The sequence below is a fragment of the Octodon degus genome, unplaced genomic scaffold, assembly GCF_000260255.1.
Source record: "Octodon degus isolate 3935 unplaced genomic scaffold, OctDeg1.0 scaffold00089, whole genome shotgun sequence".
In the NCBI taxonomy this organism is placed as follows: Eukaryota; Metazoa; Chordata; class Mammalia; order Rodentia; family Octodontidae; genus Octodon; species Octodon degus.
The window spans coordinates 8,121,572-8,143,956 of NW_004524665.1; the positions used below are offsets into that span (position 1 = coordinate 8,121,572).

The window sequence follows — 22,385 nt, forward strand, 5'->3', positions numbered from 1 at the left end:
GGAGGGGACAGAGTGGATGCTGGCTTGGTGGGGCCATCTGCATCAGAGAAAGCTCATTAGGGCACGGCCAGGTGTGGACAGAAGGGACAGTGCTGTGGACAGGCACTGTCCCAGGGAAGCCTCCAAGAGGCTCGGGAAGCAAGGATTTCCCCTTGCAGAACTCTAGGAGTTCTGCTGGAAAAGCTCCAGTGGCTCTCTTTCAGCCCTAGCAGTTTCTTGACTGTGTTGCATTAAATGCACGCGCACTTGGCTGCCGGCCCGCCCTGAACAGCAGAGCCCGTGCTCAGCCCACGCGAGGCCCCAGGCTCGATCCCCAGCAGCACTCAACAAACAAGAAGTAAGCATACGAGTGAAAATAAAAATATACCTGCTTTATTTACCAATTTTCTAAAAGGCAAAAAAGTCATAAAAAGACAAAAGCAGTCACACAAGTATATTGCACTGGGTGAAGGAAGTTTGGTTCGCACATGAACAAACCACTTGTCCGGCAAGGCTCAACAAATCATTACACAAACTCAGAGGGCTTATTTACGTAGCTTGTCAGGAATATATGAAAAGAAGGCTCAGTTTAAATAGAAAGTTCTATGACACCCGTGTAGGCACACACACCAAAGCAAACAGGACTGGTGCTTGGCGGCAGAATGTAAACAGGTCCGCAACATTCTCCTAGTAGGTCAGCTTCTTAGCAGTTGACAATCAATGAGCATATATTAAATAATAAAATAACGCTGAGGATGAACACTCATGACAGTAGAGAACGTTCTGGCAGTCTCGTCTTTAGTTAAGGTCAGGGTAGCCTCAGTCTTCATCTACCCTTAAGGTCTGGCTGTCGAGGCAGGCAGCAGTCTGTAACATCTAACTTCCATAAAAGATGAGTTCCTACCTTATCTGGGGCATCTTTAGGTGATGTTGCTTTGTAAATTTAAAAATTCTTCATTTAGGAGGCTGAGGCAGGAGGATCACTGTGTGTTTGAGGCCAGCCTAAGATACACACTGAATTCAAGGCCAGCCTGAACTACATAGCAAGACCCTGTCTCAAAACACAAACAAACGAAAACAACAAAAGTTTTTGCATTTTGTAAAAAGTAGGATTAATATTCAGGCATGAAGTAGTTTACTGTGCAATCCAGCGGTGGACAAGGAGTTGTGCCTTTCTCGGAGCTCTGTCTCTGTCAAGGGACAGGACAGCCTGTTTCCTTTCCAGCGTCAGGAACTTGGGCAGTTCTCAGCTCGGTGGCCCTGGCTGGTACTTTCTCCTTCATACCAGGCACTAATGTCAGGCTTTCCCGAACAGTCTCCGGGATGTCTGGGGCAGTGTAAGGTTTGGTAAAGCTGGGCAGGGTAGCCTCCTTCTCCCCAGGCTCAGGTGACCTGAATGCCAACAGTGCTGGTTGGTGCCAGGCCAGAGCCCAGAAACTACATCCCATGCTGGCTCACGACATGGGGTCAGACAGCCTGTGAGTGTGTGGGCATGGGTGAGCGCAAGGGACCCTGGGAGCCAAGACGTGCACTGTGCTCTGTGGAAGGGCGCTGGCTCTGCTGGGCTGGAACCAACGTCCGAGCTCCAAGTGAGGAACAGACACAACTGGGTCTCCAGTGTCAAGGGCAGAGCCTGGTTCACAGCAGGGCCTCACCATGAAGACAGGACATGGCTGATAGCATGTTCTCTATGGGTTGGCCATGATGGTCTAAAAAGGATACGAGCATGGTGTAGACATGTAGGAGGGTCTGTGTGGGCATGAGCCCTGTGGAGCTAGTCACACAAGCCCCTGGGTCAAGTCGTCCAGAGCCAGCTCAGTGCAAACAAAAGCCGTGTCACACCAGAAGATGCGATGGCACTGCTGCACACACTGCCAAGGACGCCAAGGGCATGCTGGAAGGAGGTCAGGGAGGCTGTTGAGTGCCGGCAACACCTGGCTGGATGAATGACAACTTCTGTAGACAAAGTCCTGAAGTGGCAGCGATCTGACCCAAGCTAAACATGCTTGGGAAGGCTTTGGAAGCAGGAGCCCTCCGCTCAGAGCTGCACCCAGCTTTCCGGTGACTTGTCACAGCCTGGCCTCATGTCTTGGGCTATCCTTCAGGGGCCAGGAGATGCTGGCACACTCAGCGGAAGCCCAGTTACAGCCAGAGACGTCTTGTGAGCCCTGGAGCCACTTCCCTCACAAAGAAGACTCAGTCCCCTCCAGCTCTACAGCAGCCCAAGTCTCAACCATCCCCCTGACTCCGTACTTATATTTTAAATATGAAAATGTGTTTTTGTTGAGACCCTTCTTCCACAGCCTGAAGTCATCCCTTCAGAAAACTTCTTTTTATAAGACAAACAAACAAGCAAACGGAGCAACATAAATATGTCCACTTCATGAGAAACAAATGTGAGGGTCTTCCAAGTCTCCCAAGCGCCATCTAAAGTGCATCACGCTGCCACACAGGTTACGTTTGCTCTTCCTGCTTGTGGCCCAGGGGGTGTCCTCTCTCCTGCTCTTTGGTGTCTAAGGCGTCGCTAAGTCCCAGGGAGGGAATGTCTTCCTCGTATGGCATGCACAAGTTGCCTTTCTCTTCGCTTTCACAGTAAACACATTCCTTAGAAAAAAGGGGACCTCAGTGAGACACCTGACCCAGTATTGTGCAGTATGTGTAAAGACTGAGGCGTGACAACTGCAAGGACAAGGCCAGCCTGGGCAACTCAGGAGACTCTGTCTTAAAATGAAAAAGTATTTCTTTGCGTCTTTTGCAGTACTGGGGATTGACTTTGGCCCTGTGCCCTGAGCTATTGGCTAACTCTTTTCAACACTTTAAAGAAAAAAAAATTATGGTGCTGAGGATCAATCCTAGGGCCCTGCAAATGCAAAGCAAGAGCTCTGCCACTGAGTCACCCCCCCCAGTCTCCCCCTAATTTTTTTTTTTTTTTCTGAGAGACTTACTATCTATTTCAGCCTGGTTCTGAATTCATGGCAATCCTCCTGCCTCAGCTTCCTGAGTGCTGGGATTACAGGTGTGTACCATGCCTGGCTTCAAAATGAAATTTTAAAAAGAAGCTCAACAATCCCTGGTTCTTTTTTTTTGTTTGTTTTGTTTTGATCCCTAGTTTTAAGTCCCAGTGCTAGGGGAAAAAAATCAAGGTGCCTGTGGCTGGTGTCAGTTGTCATAGCTGTGAGGTTGCTCACAACAGAGGCAAAGCCAGAGCAAGGGAGTTGGATTCTGGTCAGGAGAGAGATGCCGAGCTAACTGGAAGTGCTCACAGCCCCCTGCAGACAAAATGCTGCATCAAGTGGAACGAGGTGTGCCAGTGTGTGCAATTAGACCAGGCTTTTGGGAAAGGGCACCCAGGAGGCTGCAGGGGACCTACCGCTGACCCATCTGTCCTTCCCCTCCTCCAGGAAGTGAGCAGATACTGGAGACCACTGTGAGGTGGCTCTGAGCAGGAGTTACTGTTAACCAACCAGCTTTCCATGTTTACTGGTGAGCCTATCCCAGCCTCGGTTCCTTGTCTGGAGGTGGACGCCAGACTCAGTACCCGGCTCAGGCCTGCAGTGGCCTGTGAAACTGGGACACCTCAAAAGACCAGATCAGGCTGCAGCTGTGGATGCCTGGCTCCACCCTCAGCTAGGTAGACTGAGCTGCGGGTCTCTTCATCCTGTGGCGAAGGCCTCCTGGAGATGGCAGCCCTCCTCAATTAGCATCAGGTATTGCTTGGAGATGCCCTTGAAGGGACTCCCAAGTCCCGCCCAGATTCTTGCATCTTTTTCAGTATCCCCCTCCTTTGCTTTAAAATCTAATAATTGTGGCTGCCCAGAGAAGTTCCTGGTCTTAACCCAGAGAACTATGAATTCTATGAGGGGGTTTGGATCCACCCAGAGTCCTGCAATCATTTTATTTGTCTCATTTATTTAAGCTGTCCCCATCCACTGGCTTAGGAAGTTATAGGCCTGATCAATCCACAAGGTCAATATTAACTCTATAGGTGGACTCAGGAAGCCTGTGACTTCTGAGCAGGGAATAAGGCACCTTGGGCCCCTCACTGCTGCTGACATGTCACAAGGACGCCCGCAGCAAGGTGCTGAGGCTTCCGGCTCACAGCCAGGACCCCAAGAGCCTTCTGTGTCACACGAGAACCTGAGCTGGGCCCGCCCACTGAGCAGCTCCCCAACCCCTTACTTCTGGTCTCTGTGCCGCATGAGCAGCGGGTGAAGCTGCCAGATCCTGGGGTTATGTACTGTGCCACAAGTGAGAACGGCTGAAGGAAGCCAGAGCAAGGAAAGTGGATTCCCAGCAGAGGATGGGCAGTGTGAGGGTCCCAGGAGCTAGAGCACAGGAGAGCAGGGGTGGAGGGGCAGAGAACAGGGAAGAGGCAGCAGATGTGGGGTCGTCTGTGTGACTGCGCTGCCTGCTCTGACTGCGTGGGATTTGGGCCGAGAGGCGCTGTGATTTCCCTGGGGTGGGGCCGTGGGGGGGGCACAGGCAGCCGTGAGTGGCCGGGAGGCCTCTGGTGTGGAGGTGCAGTGCCTTCTTGTGGGCTGGGCTGCTGGGGTAGCTGGTCCTGGTGTCCCAGGGCCGAATGCTCTGCTCTGTCATGAGAGGAGAATGCAGGCGGCTATGCAGCCAGAGCAAGTGGAAGAAGGGGGCCCTGTGCGAAGCAGGGAGGGAGGGGGCAGCGCTTTCTCTGGGGATCATCAGGAGCCGGGTTTTGGATATGTGCAGTCCCACAGGGAGCTGGGCATGCTCATGAACACCTGTGATCCCAGCACTCTGCAAGGCTGACAAAGGAGGATCAAAACCTGAGTCCAGCCTGGGCAAATTATCAAGACCCTATCTCAACATAAAGAATTAAAAAGGGCAGAGATGTAGCTCAGACAAAAGCCCTGGGTTCAATCCCTAATCACCCCCACCCCCTCCCCCCCCAAAAAAAAACACTTCCCAGGGGACAGGCCTGGAAGTCCAGAATGTGTGCATACACTCCAAGTCCCAGCCCATCAGGGAGTCTGGACAGAGAGGAGGTGCAAATGCCAGGCCCAGGCCGAGGAGACCCAGAGGCCGGGGAGATACCAGTTGTCCAGGACGAGAGTGGCTGTCACTGGCTGCAATGGCCTGCACTGACTGGAGCAATGTCATCATGCTCAGGAGCTAGGGACCTGCAACTGTGACAACCACAGTTGTGGTGGGGTGAAGTTGCCTGGCATCAGGAGAGTGATGGGCCAGGGGCACTTGTGGGTTTGAACTCTCAGGAGAAGGGCAGCGAAGAGCCAGCACTGAATTTTTTACTGATAGGAAAGGGGTTTGGACTTATTGAAGAGAGAAGAGAAGTACAGAAAGGGCCAAACCTCACACTTCAGCAGGCACCTGCAGCCACCCCATCCAAGGCTGGAAGAGCGTGCGCTTGCAGGGCCTTTTTCTTTTCTAAAATAAATACTAAAATGTTTCAATTTCCAGGGCTGTTGCAGAGGCACGCAGTACAGGACAGTGCAGACAGCACAGAAACGAGAATCCCCTTGGAGTGGGCGGTGGCGCCACTGGAGGGTGGGGCGGAGCTCACCGTCACGTCGATGGCTGAAGGCAGGCCGCCCATCTGCATCCACGGGTGCACCTCAAGCAGCTCACGCCTCTGCTCCTCCGAGAAGCGGGGCTGGTTCTTCTGCAGCAGCTGCAGCTTCTCTCTGTCCTCCCTCAGGACCAACTCCACATCCCTTCCCAGAGAGGAGGACGGTGAGTGTATGATTCTTCTCCTACCCACGGGTGCCACCCTGACCACCCATGTCTGGCCCCAGCCTAGAGACAGACTGACTCTCCCCCAACTGACAGAGTCCTGGCCCCCTGCTTTCCTGCTGTGCAGCTCCTGCTGTGGGCGAGCACAGGGTCCTCACAGGGGCAAGGGAGACAGGGTCTTCAGCTCTGAGGCAGCCAGAGAGACAAGACGCCTCCTTGTGCAGCAGAGCACAAAGCTGTCATGGTGCCAGGCTTGGGACCAGGTGTCTGTAAGACGTGGCTCCCCGGGTACCTGCCCCTTCCAAGGGTGACCTCCTGCTCTGGGGCTCCTCAGCCCTGCCCTTCCCGGGCCCCAGGGAGGCCTGAACAGTTACCGGGAAGGCAGCTGGTATGTCATCATGACGCTGTCGTCGGCGTCTGCCATCAGCAGCCAGATGGGGTCCTGCAGGACGTACTTGATGAGCTGCCTGCCCTCCGTGTCTGCCTTCACCTGTGCTCTGTGGTTATTCTCTGAGGAGTCGATGCTTCCAAAGTATTTGCTGCTGTGACTTGTGTCACTGCTGCCTGTGGAACCACGAATGAGGCAAGTGAAGCCTGTGTCACAGGAGAGCAGCCCGGCAGGGGGTGCTTATGTGGTCACAGTGTGCAGGCTGGGGTCACTTCCAGTGCCTTAAGGACCTAGATGATTAGAACTTGGAGATCCGCTGCCCTGGGGTGGGGATCCTCGCCTGGGGCCCAGAGTGAGGGTGTGGGGCTCTTGAGCCCGGCCCTTTGCGTCTCAAGCTGCAGCCCTTGTATCAAAGCCGGTGAAGAAGCATTGTGACCTAGGTGGAGGAGCAGCCTGCAGTGCCCCTTGAACCTGGCACAGGCCTGGAGCCCAGGGAACAGGGAGCTGAGATCTGAGTATGGCGTGTGTGTCATCAGTGAGGTGACGGCCACTAAAGGCCTGCCAGTGGGTGTACATCTGCACAGACAAGGCTAACTTGGGGATGAACTGCTGCCAAGAGCCCAGGGCGAGGGCTGCCAGGGCTGAGACCTGCAGCGACGCTGGAACCAGAAGTGAACAGGCTGGCTGTGGATCTCTGATGGCCAGGCCCTGAATGTACCCAGGACACGGGCAGGACACGTGTCTACACGTGTGTCCACTGTGCTCCACTGGGGTCACTGGGGAGCGCAGGTGAGGTGGCCCTGAGCAGATGCTGGCCTATGATTCTGGTGCCAACCCATGACCTTGTCCCCGTACCTGGCCCGCTTTGGGACACTTCGCAGCCCAGGGAGCTGGAGCCCAGGGAGTCCGAGGTGGCAGAGGCCCCACTTCCTGATAAGGCTGACCCTGTGGCCGAGCAGAGGTCCTCATTGAGCAGGAGGTTGAGCAGGTCGCTGGATGTGGAGAAGGCGTCGCTGTTCTGAGTGTCTGAGGGTTCGTCTTGCTGGGGGGAGCACAGGGAGAAGACAGCAGAGTTTGTGGGGACAAAGTCCCAAGAGGATGCACACTGGGAGGCTGAGGGTGCCAGGGCCTGGGGAAGTAGGTGAGGGTTTCACTGAAGCCATCTGCAAGAAGAAGCTGAGGACAGTGCCCCCAAGTGGTGGGCTTTGGCTCTGGTGAAGAACCTAGGGGTCCAGGCTTTCTTGACCAGCAGACATGGAGCAGGGGAAGGTTGGCCACACCTGGGGTATGCCTCATGGTGTCCCAGGCCCCTGAGCCCAAAATTTGGTGGCAACTCTGGCCCTGGGGTCCTGGAGGGCTGTCCAAGACCTCAGAAACAGGACCTCAGAGGGTGGGAGACGCCTACAGACCCAGTGTGTGACTGTGCAGCTGATGTGGCTGCACACCAAGCTCCTGGGAAACACTAGCGCAGCAGAGTGCCACACGGGTGCTCAAGGCTTGGGGCACAGACCCAGGGGCCACACTGCCCTTCCCTTCCCTTCCTCCCCTGGAGCCAGGCTGTCTGCCACCTCGTTCCACGAAGGCTGAAGCTGGTACTTGGCCCAAATGTGTTTTCCTGGAGGACTCACTGGAACATCCCAGGCCCATAAACCTCCAGCTGTGTGCTGCTGTCATTTCACAGGGGAGTGCTGCTGTCTGCACTGCCCTGACCAGGCAAGCTGCTGCCCTCTGCTCTGATCCCAAGGTGAGCTGCTGACTCCCATAGGGTCATGCAGCTGGGCTCACTGAGGTCCAGCACCGTACGGCTGGGAGGAACCTCAGCCCACCAGATACCCACACCCGTACTGGCCTTGGAGCCCCAGGATCCTTACTGTTGGTGGCGCCTTGGGCTGCTGGTCCCGAGCAGGTGCGCAGTCTGGGCCAGCTGACACTGTCCCTATGGCCCCTGTGCTGCCCTCAGGTGCCTCCTCCAGCTGTAGCAGGTTGAGCTGCAGGGGTGAGCTGCCCCGAGACTGGAAGAGTGGAGGGGAAGTCCTGCCCGTAGCCACCGTGGCTGATGGTGGGGTGGCGGGGGTGGCTGGGCAGGAGCATGGCTGCTGGGGTAGCGAGGTCCTACTGGGGAACTCAGGCTGGGAGGTAGGCGTCATTTCACAGGGGAGTGTGGGGTGGTCCGGAAAGAAGGCCTGAGGCAGGCTTGTGGGGGCTGGGAATGGGTAGCTGGGGAGCATGAAGGCCATGACGGGGGCCACGGGGGTGGGGAAAGGCAGGGGCTGCACTGCAAACTCATGCTGGGTGCCCATGGCCATAGTGGGCACTGCAAAACCGGCATGGGGTGCTGCTGGCGGTGGTGCCATGGTGCCTGGCACTGGCACTATTCCTGGTGCTGGGAACACAGGCAGGGGGTAAGAAGGCACCGGGGCAGGGAAGGGCACTGCAGGGCAGCTGGACTGAGATGTGTCTGATGGCGACCAGGCCGTGGCATTCAGGCCCATGAGTGGGGGCCGGTGGGGCGGGGGCCCCCCAGATCCCGTGCTCTCAGAGGAGTCCCGAGGCTTGGCCCGCTTAGACTTTAGTTTTCTGTTCTTGCCAGTTTTTTTCCAAGAGTCTATTCCAGAAGCATTTCTTAGTCCAGGAGCCGCTGAAATGTGGGAAAAACAACAGTTCAAATTAAAAATTCATGTTCACATCACCTCTGAGCCTCCAGGGACTGTGGGGACCAAGGACCCCTCTGCAGTACTGTGGGGACCAAGGACCACTCTGCTGTGCAGGGCAGCACTCTTCCCCCCCACCCCCCTGCCCGGCATTACCATGCCTCTCCTTCAAGACAAGCAGTATTCAAAGGGCCCTATTGGTCCAACACAGAAATAAAGACAATTGAAAAGCTGGCAAGTCTCTTGTTTCCCAAGACCTAGACCAGAATTTTGGTTTGTGAAACCTAGAAAATGGGCCACAAGCCTCATCTAACTTCCTCATCTTTCCGTTTGACAGCTGCTGTTCTTAAAAAGAGGTTTTCAGCTTCACTATCAAAGCCTGAGCAGAGCCAAAGCTCAGAGGATGACTCCAGCGTGGACACTGCGGTCCCCAAGGCACACGTGCTGGAGGCGTGGTCCCCAGTTCTGGGGTCTCTGGAGGATGTGAGGTCGCTGAGGGCGTGGCCTGGGTCTGGGACCTCTTGCCTTCCTTCGCTTGGAGTCTGGGCTGCCCTGAGGTGAGCTGCTTTTCCACTACACATCCCACCAGGAGGTCCTGCCTTGCCCCAGGCCCAAAACAACAGAATCAATTGTCAAAAACCATGAGCCACAAGGGCCCTCTCCTCCTGGTCAGCTGGGTCTCAGGTATTTTTATCACAGTGATGGAAAGCCGAGTGACAGTCACATTCGCCCCAGAACCTCATTCGTGCTTTCTGATGGCAGGTGCTGCTGAGACAAGGCCTTTTCCAGGAGGACAGGGGGCTGAACCTTGATGGAAGGGCTCTGGGTGTGTGCTCGGGGCCCAGGGGGCCCCAGGAACCTGCTTCCCTCCCTCCAGGCAGAGGAGCTGGAGCCTTCAGCAGAAGGTGTGGGCTGTCTCCTGTCCGTAGGGCCAGGGGGTTCTGCAGCTTGGTCATGCTGATGGCAAGCAGGCAGCCCAGCTGTTGCGATTCAGATCTGAAGTGGCTCCCGCACTCGTGTGTGAGGAAGGTGCTGGCTTGTGGGGCGCTGCGCTCACCAGCAGAGTCACACCCTGAGCTCTGCAGCTGAGTGTGCTGTTGGAAGGAGGGCCTTGCGTGGAGGTGGCCGCTGGGACGCAGACATGACCCAGGTGCCTGTGTTCCTGTCCCCAACGCCTCCTGGCTCCCTGCCCCCAGATGTCACAGTGAGCAGCCTTTCCTCGTTCCAGGCCCCACTGCCACCTTGGCCAGCCGTGAGCCTGATAAGCCTCTCCATGAGCTGTGCTGCTGAGTACTCTGCCCCAGTGATGGCACAGAAAAGCTAGCTGCTATGGAGCCGAGTTGGGAGAATCAGTTCTACTTGGCAGTTTTCCTACTGGAAACCTGCCCCCTGGAAGGAGCTGTGGCTATAGCTCTGGGCCTCTCAGTGCCTAGGTCTGGGCAGACTGCCGTGAGCAGCTGTGCAGCCAGGGCACGAGCACTCCTGTAGGGGTGCAGCTCTGCCCCGGCTGGCGCCTTGCCTATGGGGTGCAGCAAGTGGCTGGGACAAGGCTCTTGGATCAGAAAGAGGGTGAAGAGGCTAGGCTGTTTCAGTTCACTCCTTGACTCCAAGCACCCACGGGCTTCTGGCCTGAAGGGTACCTTCACGTACCACGGGGCCTCAGGAGTCTGCAGCACAGGCCTGGGGCCAGCCTGGCGGGAGAGGGATGGCCATGCTCCTTGTCCTTGGGGCCAGGTTGGTGAGGGAGTGGGTGGCCATGCTCTGCGTCCCCTGGGGTCTTCTGCCTGCTGCTCAATAGAACACGCTCACGCCTCTAGGGCTGGGGGTGCTGCTTCTCCAGGGTCCTGTCTGGAGGCCAGGTACAGGTCTCCACCCTCAGGAAGTTCCCCAGCAATGGCTCTGAGCAGCATTCTGCAGGGCTGGCCTGGGACTACGTCCTTTTGGCAGTGCCATTCTCTTGGGGACAAGAGGCTCCATCCTTGAAACATTCCCAGGCTGCAAAGCCCTACAGAATCAGCCTGTGTCACCATGGGCTGTGTGACACACAGACGCATCTGGGCTAGGGACACATTAGGTCCTGAGACTAGCTGGTCTCCATAACAGAAAACAAAGTGCTTTGGAACCCCGAGTTAGTTGGTGTCACTCCTCACCGCGCTCGCTCAACTGCCCCCTGGACCTCTCCTGCAGGTAGTACTGGCAGTGGGCCTGCAGGACGCCCAGCCGCCGCACCTCCCGGAACTTCTGCAGGAAGCTCTGCTCCTCCTTCTGTGTGTGCGAGGCCAGAATCTCTTTGGTGAGGCCCAGTTTCTGCAGGGGCCCCTTCTCCTGGCCAAGGCCTCCTGGCAGGCAGTCCAGGGACTCAGGCCCACTGGCGGCATCCTCCACTGTCTCTGTGAGGAGAGAGGGCCAGCGCATAGTCACCCACACCATGCGCATGTCAGCATGGCTGCTGTTCTTGCAGAGGGACCCTGATGCCTGGGCACGCGGGGGACTGGACCTTCCTGTGGCTTCCTGGGGAAACACATAGTAAGAGGCCAAGAGCAGTGACAGCAAGGCTCGGTCCCCACACTCGGGACTCAGAACCTTGTCAGCAAATGGCCTCAGCACCCAGAGCAAACAGCAGATCCGGGCCATGTTCGTCTGGGCTTGGGACCAGGCATGGTGGCAGCTGCAACTATATGGCCCATGGGGTGGACCCAGCAGGGCAGATGGGCCACTGACTGTCCTAAAGAGGAGGCTCGGGGATAGACCTTCTGACAGGCACTGTGCTCCTGCTGTTCCTTGCCCAGTGAGGCCCACATTCAAGGCACATTTTCCTTAGTTTTCTGAAGATCAGGAGACTCAGGCGAGAATACCTTGGGCCCAGAAATCTCAGCAAGACCCACACCAGCCTGGCTCTTCACAGGAGGCAAGGCTGGGCAGAAGGCAGGCCCTGGGCCCACCCAAGGGTGCCAGGAGAGGGACTGCCAAGAGGCAGGCCCTGTGCGGGGCCCACCTGGCAGTATCTCACCCTGCATTTTAGAGAATGAGATTTCCCAGAACTTCCTCCTGGGTTACAGGGGAGCTCCTCTGGGAAGCTTAGCCAGATCTGAAAGTCTAAGGTGGCAGCAGAGCTCTCACTGCTGTCTGTGAGATCTGTTCTCCCCCGACGCCCTCTAGAAGCCTGACACGTACCTAGCTCTGGCTGTGGCTTTTTGTCCCCGACGTGGACGATCGTGCTGCTGTAACTGCACTGGCTGGTGAGGGACACCACACTCTCAGCCTTGCCGGGCAGCGCCAGGGAGCTCAGGCGGGCGCTCACTTCTGCGTGGCTGCTCACCTTGGAGGGCGATGCGGCCTCTTTATGGGAGAGAAGAGGAGCAGACATGGACATTCAGGACAGACTGCAGCTCCCCAGTGAGCCACTGCTGCCCTGTGGGCCCCACCCCAGACAACTGGGCCTGGCCTGTGCCCAAGAGAAAGGTGGTACAGAGAGGGGAATTCTGAAGTGGGAACAACTTCTCACTCAGAGCCCAAGTCCCCTGGGAGGGGCACAGCAGTTGGGCGGCTGGGCGCTGTCTAGACCCACAGCCCCTGTGGCCTGCTGCAGGGACATCTCCCACAAGCAGTGTGGCAACAGCAGCCAGCAGTTTGCTTCTCTGTGTGTGAAAGCCCCACCGGCACGTATTGCTCGATGTGATCGTGGAGGACCCCGGCAACACAGCCCAGGGTGCTCACTTGATTTTGGGGCACACAGGAGAGGGCTGCCCTTGGGAGACAAGGCAGGACCAGTGTCCCCATGCCTCCCGCAACTTGAACAGACTCCTGCTCCAACACGCAGTGTCCCGAGACCAGAGTCATCCTGATGTCCAGCTGGCTGCTGGCTTCTCAGCTGCTGTGATCTTTTTAAAAGTAGCGACAGCCTTATGCTCTACTGTGAACTGGTCCAATTATCAGCACGGGAGGGAAGGCATTGGTTTCACATTGGTGTGATCCCTGGGGTGGCAGTGAGCTCACTGGACAGCTCAGAGCGGATGGTACCTCCGGCGTGCAGCCCAGGGCTGACCGTGGCCTTTCGGGATGGGATGTGTGCAGAGAACTCGCACTTCCTCTTCAGTGTGGCAGCCTCGCTGCAGCTCTCCAAGTACCTGTGTGGACCATGGGGTTTTCAGCGGGCAGGCGGTGTGGACAGCACCCCCTGGTGGGGAAGGTGGGAAGTGGCTGGTACCTGATGACACCATCCAGGCAGCTGATCTGCTGGTAGGAGCAGGAGGGCTGGTCCTTGCAAGACAGCTCCTCCGGGAAACTGGCCTTGGGCAGGCCGGCCCCTGAGCTGTCCTTCTCTGCAACAGGCACGGCTTTCACCTGAGCCAGGGTGCTACTTTGCATTTCTGGAAAAATAAAGAGACACACGGGTTCTTTCATCGACTATTCTTGGGCCAGGGAGATGGCTCAGTGGAATAAGCCCTTCCCCGGTGGGCTCTTTCATTGACTATTCTTGCTTCCAGAGGCACACTGTGCTCATGAAGCATTTACTTCTACCCAGTGGCAAGGCCTGGACGAAATGTGTGCGCCCAGGGTGCAAATGGCCCACACAGCAGCTGGCGCCAGAATGCAAGGGTGCCCTGCAGAGGGAGCTCAGGAGAGGGAGCCCAGGCAGACCTGCTTCTCTGGAGTTCAGGGCTTAGGAGGGAAAGACCAGGCCTTGGAGGAACTCTAAACTTAGGAGGCCCCACGGGGCTTGCATTACATTTTCAAACAGAACCCTCACAGGAAGGCTTAGACCATGACAGCCACTTGGGCTCCATGCTGCAGCTTCCGGGCTGTGCCCACCATGGACACCATGTGCCTGCTGCCCCAGAGCCTGTAGGCAGAGAGCCATGTCCCCAAGGCCCGTACCACATTTTCCAGTGCAGGCAGGCTGTTTTGGAGAACTGCAGACTGCAGAACCCACTCCACAGAGATACTGTGCACACACGCATGCCAGCATACATGCTGGAGCTGAGTGTGAGGCTGCTCACACTGGCGAGCTGAGGGCACACCAAGCACACTCGGCAGCAGGGCTGGGCCCAGACATGCTCTGCACAGGTCCACAGCTGCCTGCCCAAGGGACACCAGTCCCTGCCCCCCGTCCTCTGCTGGGCCAGGAGGGTGTGGATGGCACACCTGAGAGTAAGCCTGACTGCCCTTTAGCGTGCTCTGACCCACCAATGCTTTTCGCCACCAAACTAACATACTGTGAAGGAAACTGAGGTTTTTCTTTACCTGTTATAGATTTTTTCTTTTGTTTTCCAGATTCATGGGAAAACTGACTTTTGATTTTGTTCTTGTTACTATTTTTACAAATCTCCTTGAAGAAAAACAAAACAAACATGTTATTCATTCCAGGAGGCCTCTTCCCATCTGCCCCCAGTGATTCGTTCCAGGAGACCTCTTCCCATCTGTCCCCAGTGGGCACGGGGCACAGCTGGAAGCCTCCCAGTGACACAGAGAAGGCTCAGCAGATTTGAGCGACAAATCAGAGATGCTGGGCTAGGTAGAACCTAGGCCAGGGCCCTGAAGATTAGCAGGACACAGAGCAAAATGGCACAGGCTTTCTATCTACGTACACTTAAATCTCCACTGGTGCTTGTGTTGTCTGCCCTACAAACATTTTCAACCACATGCAAAACCTTGGCTTTGAGCTGCTAAAACTTCAAAGTGATTATGACACAGCCCTCAAGGAAACATCCTGGCTGTCGGGAGGCAAGGACAGAAAGGGACGTACGGCTCTCCGGTGCTGGCCATCCTCGTGGCCGTTGCTGTCACTGGACGAGGTCTGGCTCATGAGGTGCTCATGGGAGCCATTGCTGCCCAGGCTCCCGTAGCCACTGGAGCCACTGTGGGGCACGGGCTGCAAGAGAACAGACAGAGCGTGTGGGCACTGTGGCGCCCTGCTCCTCCCTCGATGGGGTTGCAGAGAGGACAGCATTGTTGGCGTCTCACAGGGAGACCCTCTGGCCTCTCTTCCAGAGTCAGGGTCCCAGGCAGACTCCTGGCCTCTCTACCAGAGGCACCCAGGGGAGGAGAGGCCCTGAACGGGGATTGGCTTAACCTACCCACCAGCACACATCTGTGGCCAGCCAGTTCTACTGGATTTCAAAACCAAAACTCAACCCAGGTATTGTTAGGCTCTGTAGTCTCCAACAGAGCCAAGGCATGCTCAGGGGTGGAGCTGCCAGTACCGCACTGCTCTTTCTGATACTAATGCTCTGCATGCCCTAGTGCCAGTGCCAGGACTTTTAGTTAAGCTTTACCTCCCCCAGGAGGGGTTGTATGGGTTGTATATGGCCCAAGGAGCCAGGATGAAGCTGGTCTGGGTCTGGGGTCCTCCTCCCTCCGGCTGCTGGCTCCTACACAGATGCTTGGTTGCAAGGCTGAGAAATGCTGAGGGATATGTGAGGATCTCGGCAGCGGAGACTGCCCAAACCGGGCTTCGGGGACGCCCAGGAAAGACGGTGGAGTCATTTGAGTGGGGGGCCCACAACCAGTGGCAGTGAGGCGGGCAGGGTGCAGGTACCCACCCACCTGCAGCAGCAGCCGGTGGATCTGCTCTGTGAGCTCCTGGACGCTGGGGTGCAGGGCCTTCTCCTCCACACATGGGGGCGCCGCAAACACGTCCTCATTCAAAGGGCCCCTGCATGGTTTCAACCTCGGAGTATAACACACCACCTCACCTGCCCCGAGCCCCACCTCCTCCCACCCAGCCCAGGTAACCGTGTCCCCTCCACTCCCTCTCAGGTGGGTGGCCAGGATTTGGAGGGGAGTGCGGGGGATACTCACACCCTGACTTTGTGCCTCCCGATGATGAAGGAGATCTTGCGGCTCCAGGGGTTGATGAAGCTGGACCAGCTGGTGTCCAGCGTGATGTACTCCCCGTTCCGGGCGCGGAACCGGATGGGAGAGTAGTCGAAAGGCTGCCCGCTGGACTGCAGGACTGCGGTGAGAACAGGGTCAGGGTCAGTGTCAGGCCAGGTCCAGTCACAGGCAGCCTAAGGTGTGATGTCCTTGTCGGCCCTCTTTGGCTCTCCATAGCGACGAGGGTGGTTTCCTGGGTCACGTGCCTGACAGCTGGGCGAGGTGTGAATGCATCATCCCCTCCCCTGGCTGGTCAGTGCCTTCCGAGCTACTGCTGAGTGGTGACCCCTCCTGTCACTGGAGCCAGGAGTGAAGGTGACACACTTGAGACCTTGGGACACCTGGGGCCCCACATTAGTGCTCCTCTCAACTGTCTGCAGCTGAGGTGCTGGGACTCGTGGGGAGCAGGGCACCCCTGCTTGTGTCCTCAGCCATCTGACTGCCCTGAGCCTGCATGGCCACAGGAAGGGCCCCGGAAGCGCAGGAATATGACCTACTCTTTTTGTGGATGGCAAGCATCAGGGGCCTGTCGCTGGGGTGCAGCTGTACGAGCACAGGCGTCTCAATGAGGTCCTGAGGTAAGTAGCCCAGGAGGGGGACCGCTCTGCAAAGCAAGGGACACATGCTGAGCCGGGCACAGGCTGGAGAATGACCAGACAGATAGCCCGGCAGCCCCCTCCAGCAACTGACAGACTCATGGGTCAGACTCCAGACCCGCCCAGGTCAGGGTCTGGGCGCTGAGGAAGATCAACCCAGTCATGTGAATTCCAAAGCCACGTGAGGCTGGGCCCCGCACGCCGCACTCCTCCTCTGGCCTGTGAGCTGCAGCTGTGTCTCATCTCCTGCAGGAATGAGTGTAGATCTCTCTTCTCTCATGGCACCATCAGGCTGGCCACACGGGGCCTGCAATCTAAGACCGCCTGGAAAGCCTTCTGTTTGGGTCCAACTCAGGAGGTATCCTTCTGTCGCCTGGCTGGTCTGTCTAGCTGTGGCTCCCACAGGTGGTGGCCAGGCCCTTGCTTGGTGGCTCAGGAATCCACCAGCACCCATACTGCCCCTGCCTGTGTCCCTCGGGCGGGCATGTCACCATGGAATAGGCTGGCCACAGGGCCCAGCACCCCAGGCCTCCCACAGATGGCTGCTTCCTCTCTTCCTGTGCCTTGGATTTGCTAAGTCTTCCTGCTCCATGTGGTGCAGCACTCGCTGTGTGCCTGGTGTTTTCCCGACTCCCTCCTTCTCTCACTCCTGTGCATTCCTCGGGCAGGGAGGACACAGTGTCCCTGGCACCCTCCCAGGTCACAGTCCAATTAGAGGAGCAGGAAGGAAGGTGGTGGGGGGAGGAGACAGGGAGGGGAGAGGAGGCGCCTCAATGAGGGGGGAGACAGTAGGTCGGGGGAGCAGACTCCGAATGGGTAAGACTCCTGGGACACCTGGCCAGCGCAGCTCCCAGCTCTGCCTTGGGCTGGTGCTCCAACAGGGAGGGCCAGGGCTACTCGCCTGCAGCAGCTTTGGAGTTTATGTTTTTGTGAGTCTGAGGAGGAGCTGGAAAGGCTCTCAAGGCGCCAGAACTGCATGCAGGCTGGAAGACCCCTCAAGATCCTGCCAGGCCACCCACACTTCCATCCTGATACATGGCACTGGTGCATCACCCTTCTGTCCTGGACCATGAGGACAGGCTTTCCAGAAACCCCCCGTGACACCATGTCTCACTGAGTTGCTGTGTGTGTGTGCTTGCGTGTATGTGTACCAGAGGCTGCACCCAGGACTTTATCCTAGGGCTACATCTCTAGCCGATTTTAAGTTCTGAGACAAGGTCTCAGTCAGCCACCCAGGCTGGGCCTGAGCTAGAGGTCCTCCTGCCTCGGGCTCCCAGAACAGGACTGCAGTGATGCTCAGCCTCACTTGACTCTAACACCCCAAGTGAAAAGAGCAGGCTCTAAGGTCGCAGTAGCGGGAACACCTAGAGCAGGGGCGCGTCTGCTCGCCGTCCTTAGCGAGTACTGTGCGGCGCGTGGGACTGCACGTCACGTTTTCATGGGGCACTTCCTGTGTCACAGCCTCAAAGCCGCTGTGTCATTGCTTGGTGACAGGAATTTTTGCTCTATCACGAAAGAACTGAGATGTGTTATGTCCACGCACAACTCCCAGTGACACACTGATGATGAGTGTCATCATGTGCTGCGAATGTGTGTACTAATAAAAGAATTTAAAGAACTCATCTGGGGGACGTCATCCTACGCACAGCGCAGGACATGCACAGTGGGCGTTTCTGCCTGTCTCGTAAGTACAATCCACGCGCTGGCCTGCGCAGGCTGCCCGGCTGTAATTCCACACAGCTCACTGAGATCTGCTCTGTTGCTACTAGGCAACTACTGAGGGCATCCAAGACTCAGAGTACCTCGAGCAAACACAGAACCCAAAAGGGTGGGCAGGCCACGGGTGTCTGCTGCCACTCACCTCTCGTCTACATCCTGGAACAAACAATTCGGCGTGTGTGTAGTTGTAAAAATTCTCTTCTCAGGAGGAATCCTTGGGGCTGAAAAAACAGAATTTTGCACAAATTTTGGATTCTCAGAAGTGGTTACATTTCACATGCTAGAAAACACCACACGGTTTTAGCACACTGGGCAGCCAGGGATCTGAAGCAGCGAGCCCCCTGCCTGGAGGGCAGAGCAGGCTGTGGCCGTGCCCATCACCCACCATGCCCACTCCCAGATAGTCCTGGTCAGCAGGGCCCCCATTCATGAGACCACAGGGCCTCATGGGCTTTCCCCAGCAGCACCGTGCATGTGGCCACTTTCAGTGGTTCTCATGTGAAACTGAAGTACACGTTTGGATTCAAAGCTCTCAGCAAGCCTCTGCATCGGAGAGCTTCAATTTCTATAGGGGCTCAGCAAAGGCGACGATGTAATTTGATAAAGCCAGTCATCTATTCCCAAATGTCCTCAACTGCGGAATTCCAACCTGTCTTGTTCTTGGAGATGATAATCTGAGGGAAGAATGTGTTGAAATCTAGGTGGGCCCCCTAATCCTTACTGAGCTTCCGGAAGGGAATGTTCGACGTGTAGGCTGCCCTGAGCATGGTAAAGAAAACCACATGCCTGCTTAAAACGCTTTCCTAACACTGGCAAGAGTGCACTTGGGAACGGTCATTTGCTTCTGAGGAACATAGCCAGCACCATGACCTGGACTCCTCCTGCACCTGCTCCCAGGGAGGCGGGGTCCTGAGACCGCAGAGCCACCACGGTGGCAGATCCAAGCACCGGAGTGTCATAGTGTGGTAGCATGAGGGCCTGAGGACGACACCTTGTGGCTGCCAGCCCCACAGGTCCACTGGGCTGTGAGGGAAGGACCTGGACCAAGTGGCAATGACCACGGGCAGAGGAGGGGACAGGTGGGGACATGCTGCATCCATGGGATCACCGGGATGCCAGAGGGGTTGGCGGGAAGGGAAACCCAGGGGAAGGCAGGAGGTACAGTGAAGGGAGGAACCTGCACTTTGTGTCTCAGGGGCCCGGGAGACCAAGGGGAAAATAGCACAGCAAGGCCTTGACTGCTCTCACTTTGCAGACAAAGGGAGAACAGGGGAGGGGGCACATGAGAGATGCTGACCTCGCCCTCACTGTGTGGGAACGCAAAAGGCCTGCGTTGAGCTCAGGAAGGATGGAAACCTGCACAGGGTGAGGCGAGAGGGGGACAGCCCAGCTGGGGCCAGGGGCACCGCTGTCCCCCGTGGCCCCCGTGGCAAGGGCAGGGCTTACCCTCATAGCCGGAGTGCACCTTCTCTGCCAGCAGCAGACAGCACAGCTGGCTCTCGGCCCCCGGCGGCTCCTGTACCTTGAGCAGGTAGGGCGTCATGCGGAACGGCTGGTAGCAGATCTCATCCTCATGGTTCCTCCCGACGCTGCGGGGTGAGGGGGGTGGAGCTGGAGTCCCATGCAGGGCTGACTGTGGCTGCTGCTCAGCCCTCCATTCCAGACAGCCCCTCATGGGACCCTGGGGCCATGGGAGGCAGCAGCGCCTGGGCCTACACACCTGGCCAGGGGAGGTGTCTTAGACCAAGGAAGCTGCTTCTGCTGTGGGGGCCCAAGCCCCCCCCCCCAACAGTCCCAGGGTCACCTCTGACCCTGTCTTGTACCAACAGCCTGCTGGAAAACTGTGGGACTCTGACTGGAAACACACAAAGCACAGGCCTTATGTGCGTCAGGCTGGGGCACACCTCCCTGGCCACGTTCCTGTGGGGGACGCTGCCCACAAGAAGCAGGCAACCCACCCTCCGTGAGCTCCTCTCCTAGCACTTCAGGTGCTCCTGAGACGTACCGATGAAGTGAGTTCCCACAGTCACTGCCTGCCCCACAGGGACCAGAGCAGGCACACATGCTCCCCTCCACCCTGCCACGGGCGCTGTGGGGGCAAAGCCCGCACCACACGCTCAGGGCAGCCAGACTTACCTGACCCGGCAAAAAAAAGACTTCTCTTCCATGCATTCTTGGGTGAAGGAATCTGTAAAAAACAGCCGTGCATCAGTCGTCTGTCGGAACAGCAAAGGCAGACAGGCTGCTTGGTCTCTCCGACAGATGAGAAACAGGCTGGCTAGTGGGCGGACTGCTCGCTTACCAGGTGTGAGGGAACCCCAGGTCAGAACACTTCCACTGTCTACTTCCTGTGTTAGGAAGATTCAGAAGGGTGCTCTCTCCTGAATCGTGCAGGGCCACACAGTTACCACAAGGAGTGTAAATTTAGAAACTGCCCCAAGGGCCCTGCAGAGCCCACTAATGCTTCCCTCTCTCGCCCACAAGAAATTCCCGCAGACCTCCAGCTCCCTATCTTGGGGATATCTAGTTAGAATGATAGAACAGAAACAACTCAGGGCTCACATCAGCACTTTGACAAACACTAACAAATTTAAAAATTTACATATCCAGTAACAACCTGAGAACAAAGGCTTGGGGGACCTCAGCGGGTCATGAAGGGGTGGATGCTCCCAAAAGCGTTTTAAGACATTTTGTAGGACAGAGTGTTAGGCTTTGCTCATCCACACAAAGTTCCTCTACTCAAAGGAGCAAGACAGCAGGTGAGTTCAAGGCGAAGCAGCAGATATGCAGTGGCCAGCCCAGATCAAGGCCTCTGAGAATTCACCCAGCTGCGCTTTTTGTTCAGACCACGATTTGGATGTCACCACGGTGGGGGGATGGTACCACCCTCAATGCGGTGAGCCCACAGGCACAGTGACACCCTTCACACCACACGGCCGGACACTACCCGCATCCTGACTCATGGCCAATGCCCGTGGCCTGATGGACGGGTTGCACCTGGGGAGGAGGGCACCACCCCGGATCCACAGGGTGCTCCTCCTCTTAGTGGCCCCTGGGGATGCCTGCTGGGTGCAGCTCACAGGCCAGTGGGAAAGAGGGCAGCATTCTTCCTGGCCCTTGCTGCAGGCAGAATGGCAGAGGGCAGCAGAGTGGTCCCCAGCCTGTGAGCACCCCCACCCTGGGAGGCCTTAGAGGTGAAATGGTGATGGTTCCAGGTGCCCAGGCCAGGGGTGGTGCTCTGCCAAGGTTCTGGCCACGTCGTTAGACTTGGGCAACTCTGGCCCTGTCCTTTGCTCTGCATCTCCCTTGCTGCTCAGAGCTCCGGATCCTTGGTTCAACCTTAGCTCTGATAGTCCGAGCCCAGGAGGGACAGGTAGCCATTCACTGCCGACAGACTGGTGCCAAGGTGGGGGTGCAGGCTTCCAGAGGAGCCTGCTGTAGCTGCCTGGGTCAGTGAGCACATGGAGGCACAGGAAGGGCTGAGTGGCTAGGCTCACCCGCCTCCTCTCCTGCAGGAACTGGCTGGCCTGATCCTCAGGCCTGACTCACAGGTGCCCAGGCCAAGGGTGGCACTCTGCCAAGGTTCCGGTCACATCAAGTTAGACTTGGGCAACTCTGGCCCTGTCCTTTGCTGCATTCTGACCTGCACTCTTGGGGGAGGCAGCCTGGAACCATCTCACGCCCTACCCTGCACCCGAGCTCTGTGCAGAATACCCCCTGTGAAAGTCCAGCATGGAGGGAGTCCGTGGAGCCCTGGTGGCTGAGTGACCCAAACTGGGGGACCAGCTGGCCCTGGTATCCAAGAGGTGGCACATAGCGTACAGGAGACCTCCATGGCCTAAGGGGTGACATCGGTGCTCTGAGCTTCATGTCCTTGGGGACCCTGCTGCTGTGTTGGAGTGGAGAGCATACTTTGACTTCATAGGCTCATAGGTGGACTTGGGATGCTGAGTGGGTTCTGGAACAAGTTTAGACTTAGGGCTAAAGATGGAGGGGTTGCTCTGGGCATTGAGAGGACTTGAGTTTCGGTGGAGTGGGTGGGTGGGTAGCCTGTGGGAAGGTGGCCTTGGAGAGGCAGATGAGCCATCAGAAGCGTCAGTGCCTTTCTCACAGGTGTAAGAGTGCTGCCTTGGGACCAGTGCATCCTTGAAGCCAGCTGTCAAAGTGGAGCTGGCCTCCTGTCGTCTCTTTTGCATGCACCCTCTTGCCCTTCCTGCCACAAGAGTAGTCAGACTCCAGCTGTACCCCTTGGACTTTGCAGCCTGAGAACTATGAGCCCAAATAAACCTGGATTCTTCATAAATCACTGGTCTTGCCCAGCATGGTGGTGCACACCTGGAATCCCAGCACTGCTGGCACCTGTGAGGATCAGGAGCCTCAAGGGCTCCGGGAAGCCTTCTCCCTGCCATTCAGACAGACGGCAGCTGCTCTTCTTAGCTGCTCAGGGAAACA

The 22,385-nt window shown here is 57.0% G+C and overlaps 1 protein-coding gene across 3 annotated transcripts in view; it reads right to left on the minus strand.

The window, feature by feature from the left end:
• Positions 1-991: 991 nt before the first annotated feature.
• Per2 (period circadian regulator 2) overlaps positions 992-22,385 on the minus strand; it is a 33,950-nt gene continuing 12,556 nt past the window's right edge. For all 3 annotated transcript variants that reach the window (XM_023722078.1, XM_023722077.1, XM_023722079.1), the window contains exons 6-22: positions 20,070-20,121; positions 19,380-19,522; positions 18,076-18,154; positions 16,116-16,222; positions 15,544-15,697; positions 15,289-15,397; positions 14,489-14,614; positions 13,987-14,071; positions 12,950-13,112; positions 12,763-12,869; positions 11,917-12,081; positions 10,893-11,132; positions 7,963-8,729; positions 6,947-7,133; positions 6,078-6,267; positions 5,534-5,684; positions 992-2,583 (exon numbers count right to left, since the gene is read on the minus strand). In XM_023722078.1, the coding sequence (XP_023577846.1) occupies positions 2,434-2,583; positions 5,534-5,684; positions 6,078-6,267; positions 6,947-7,133; positions 7,963-8,729; positions 10,893-11,132; positions 11,917-12,081; positions 12,763-12,869; positions 12,950-13,112; positions 13,987-14,071; positions 14,489-14,614; positions 15,289-15,397; positions 15,544-15,697; positions 16,116-16,222; positions 18,076-18,154; positions 19,380-19,522; positions 20,070-20,121 (2,975 nt within the window). In that variant the 3' untranslated portion in view covers positions 992-2,433. The remainder of the gene's footprint in view (positions 2,584-5,533; positions 5,685-6,077; positions 6,268-6,946; positions 7,134-7,962; positions 8,730-10,892; positions 11,133-11,916; positions 12,082-12,762; positions 12,870-12,949; positions 13,113-13,986; positions 14,072-14,488; positions 14,615-15,288; positions 15,398-15,543; positions 15,698-16,115; positions 16,223-18,075; positions 18,155-19,379; positions 19,523-20,069; positions 20,122-22,385) is intronic.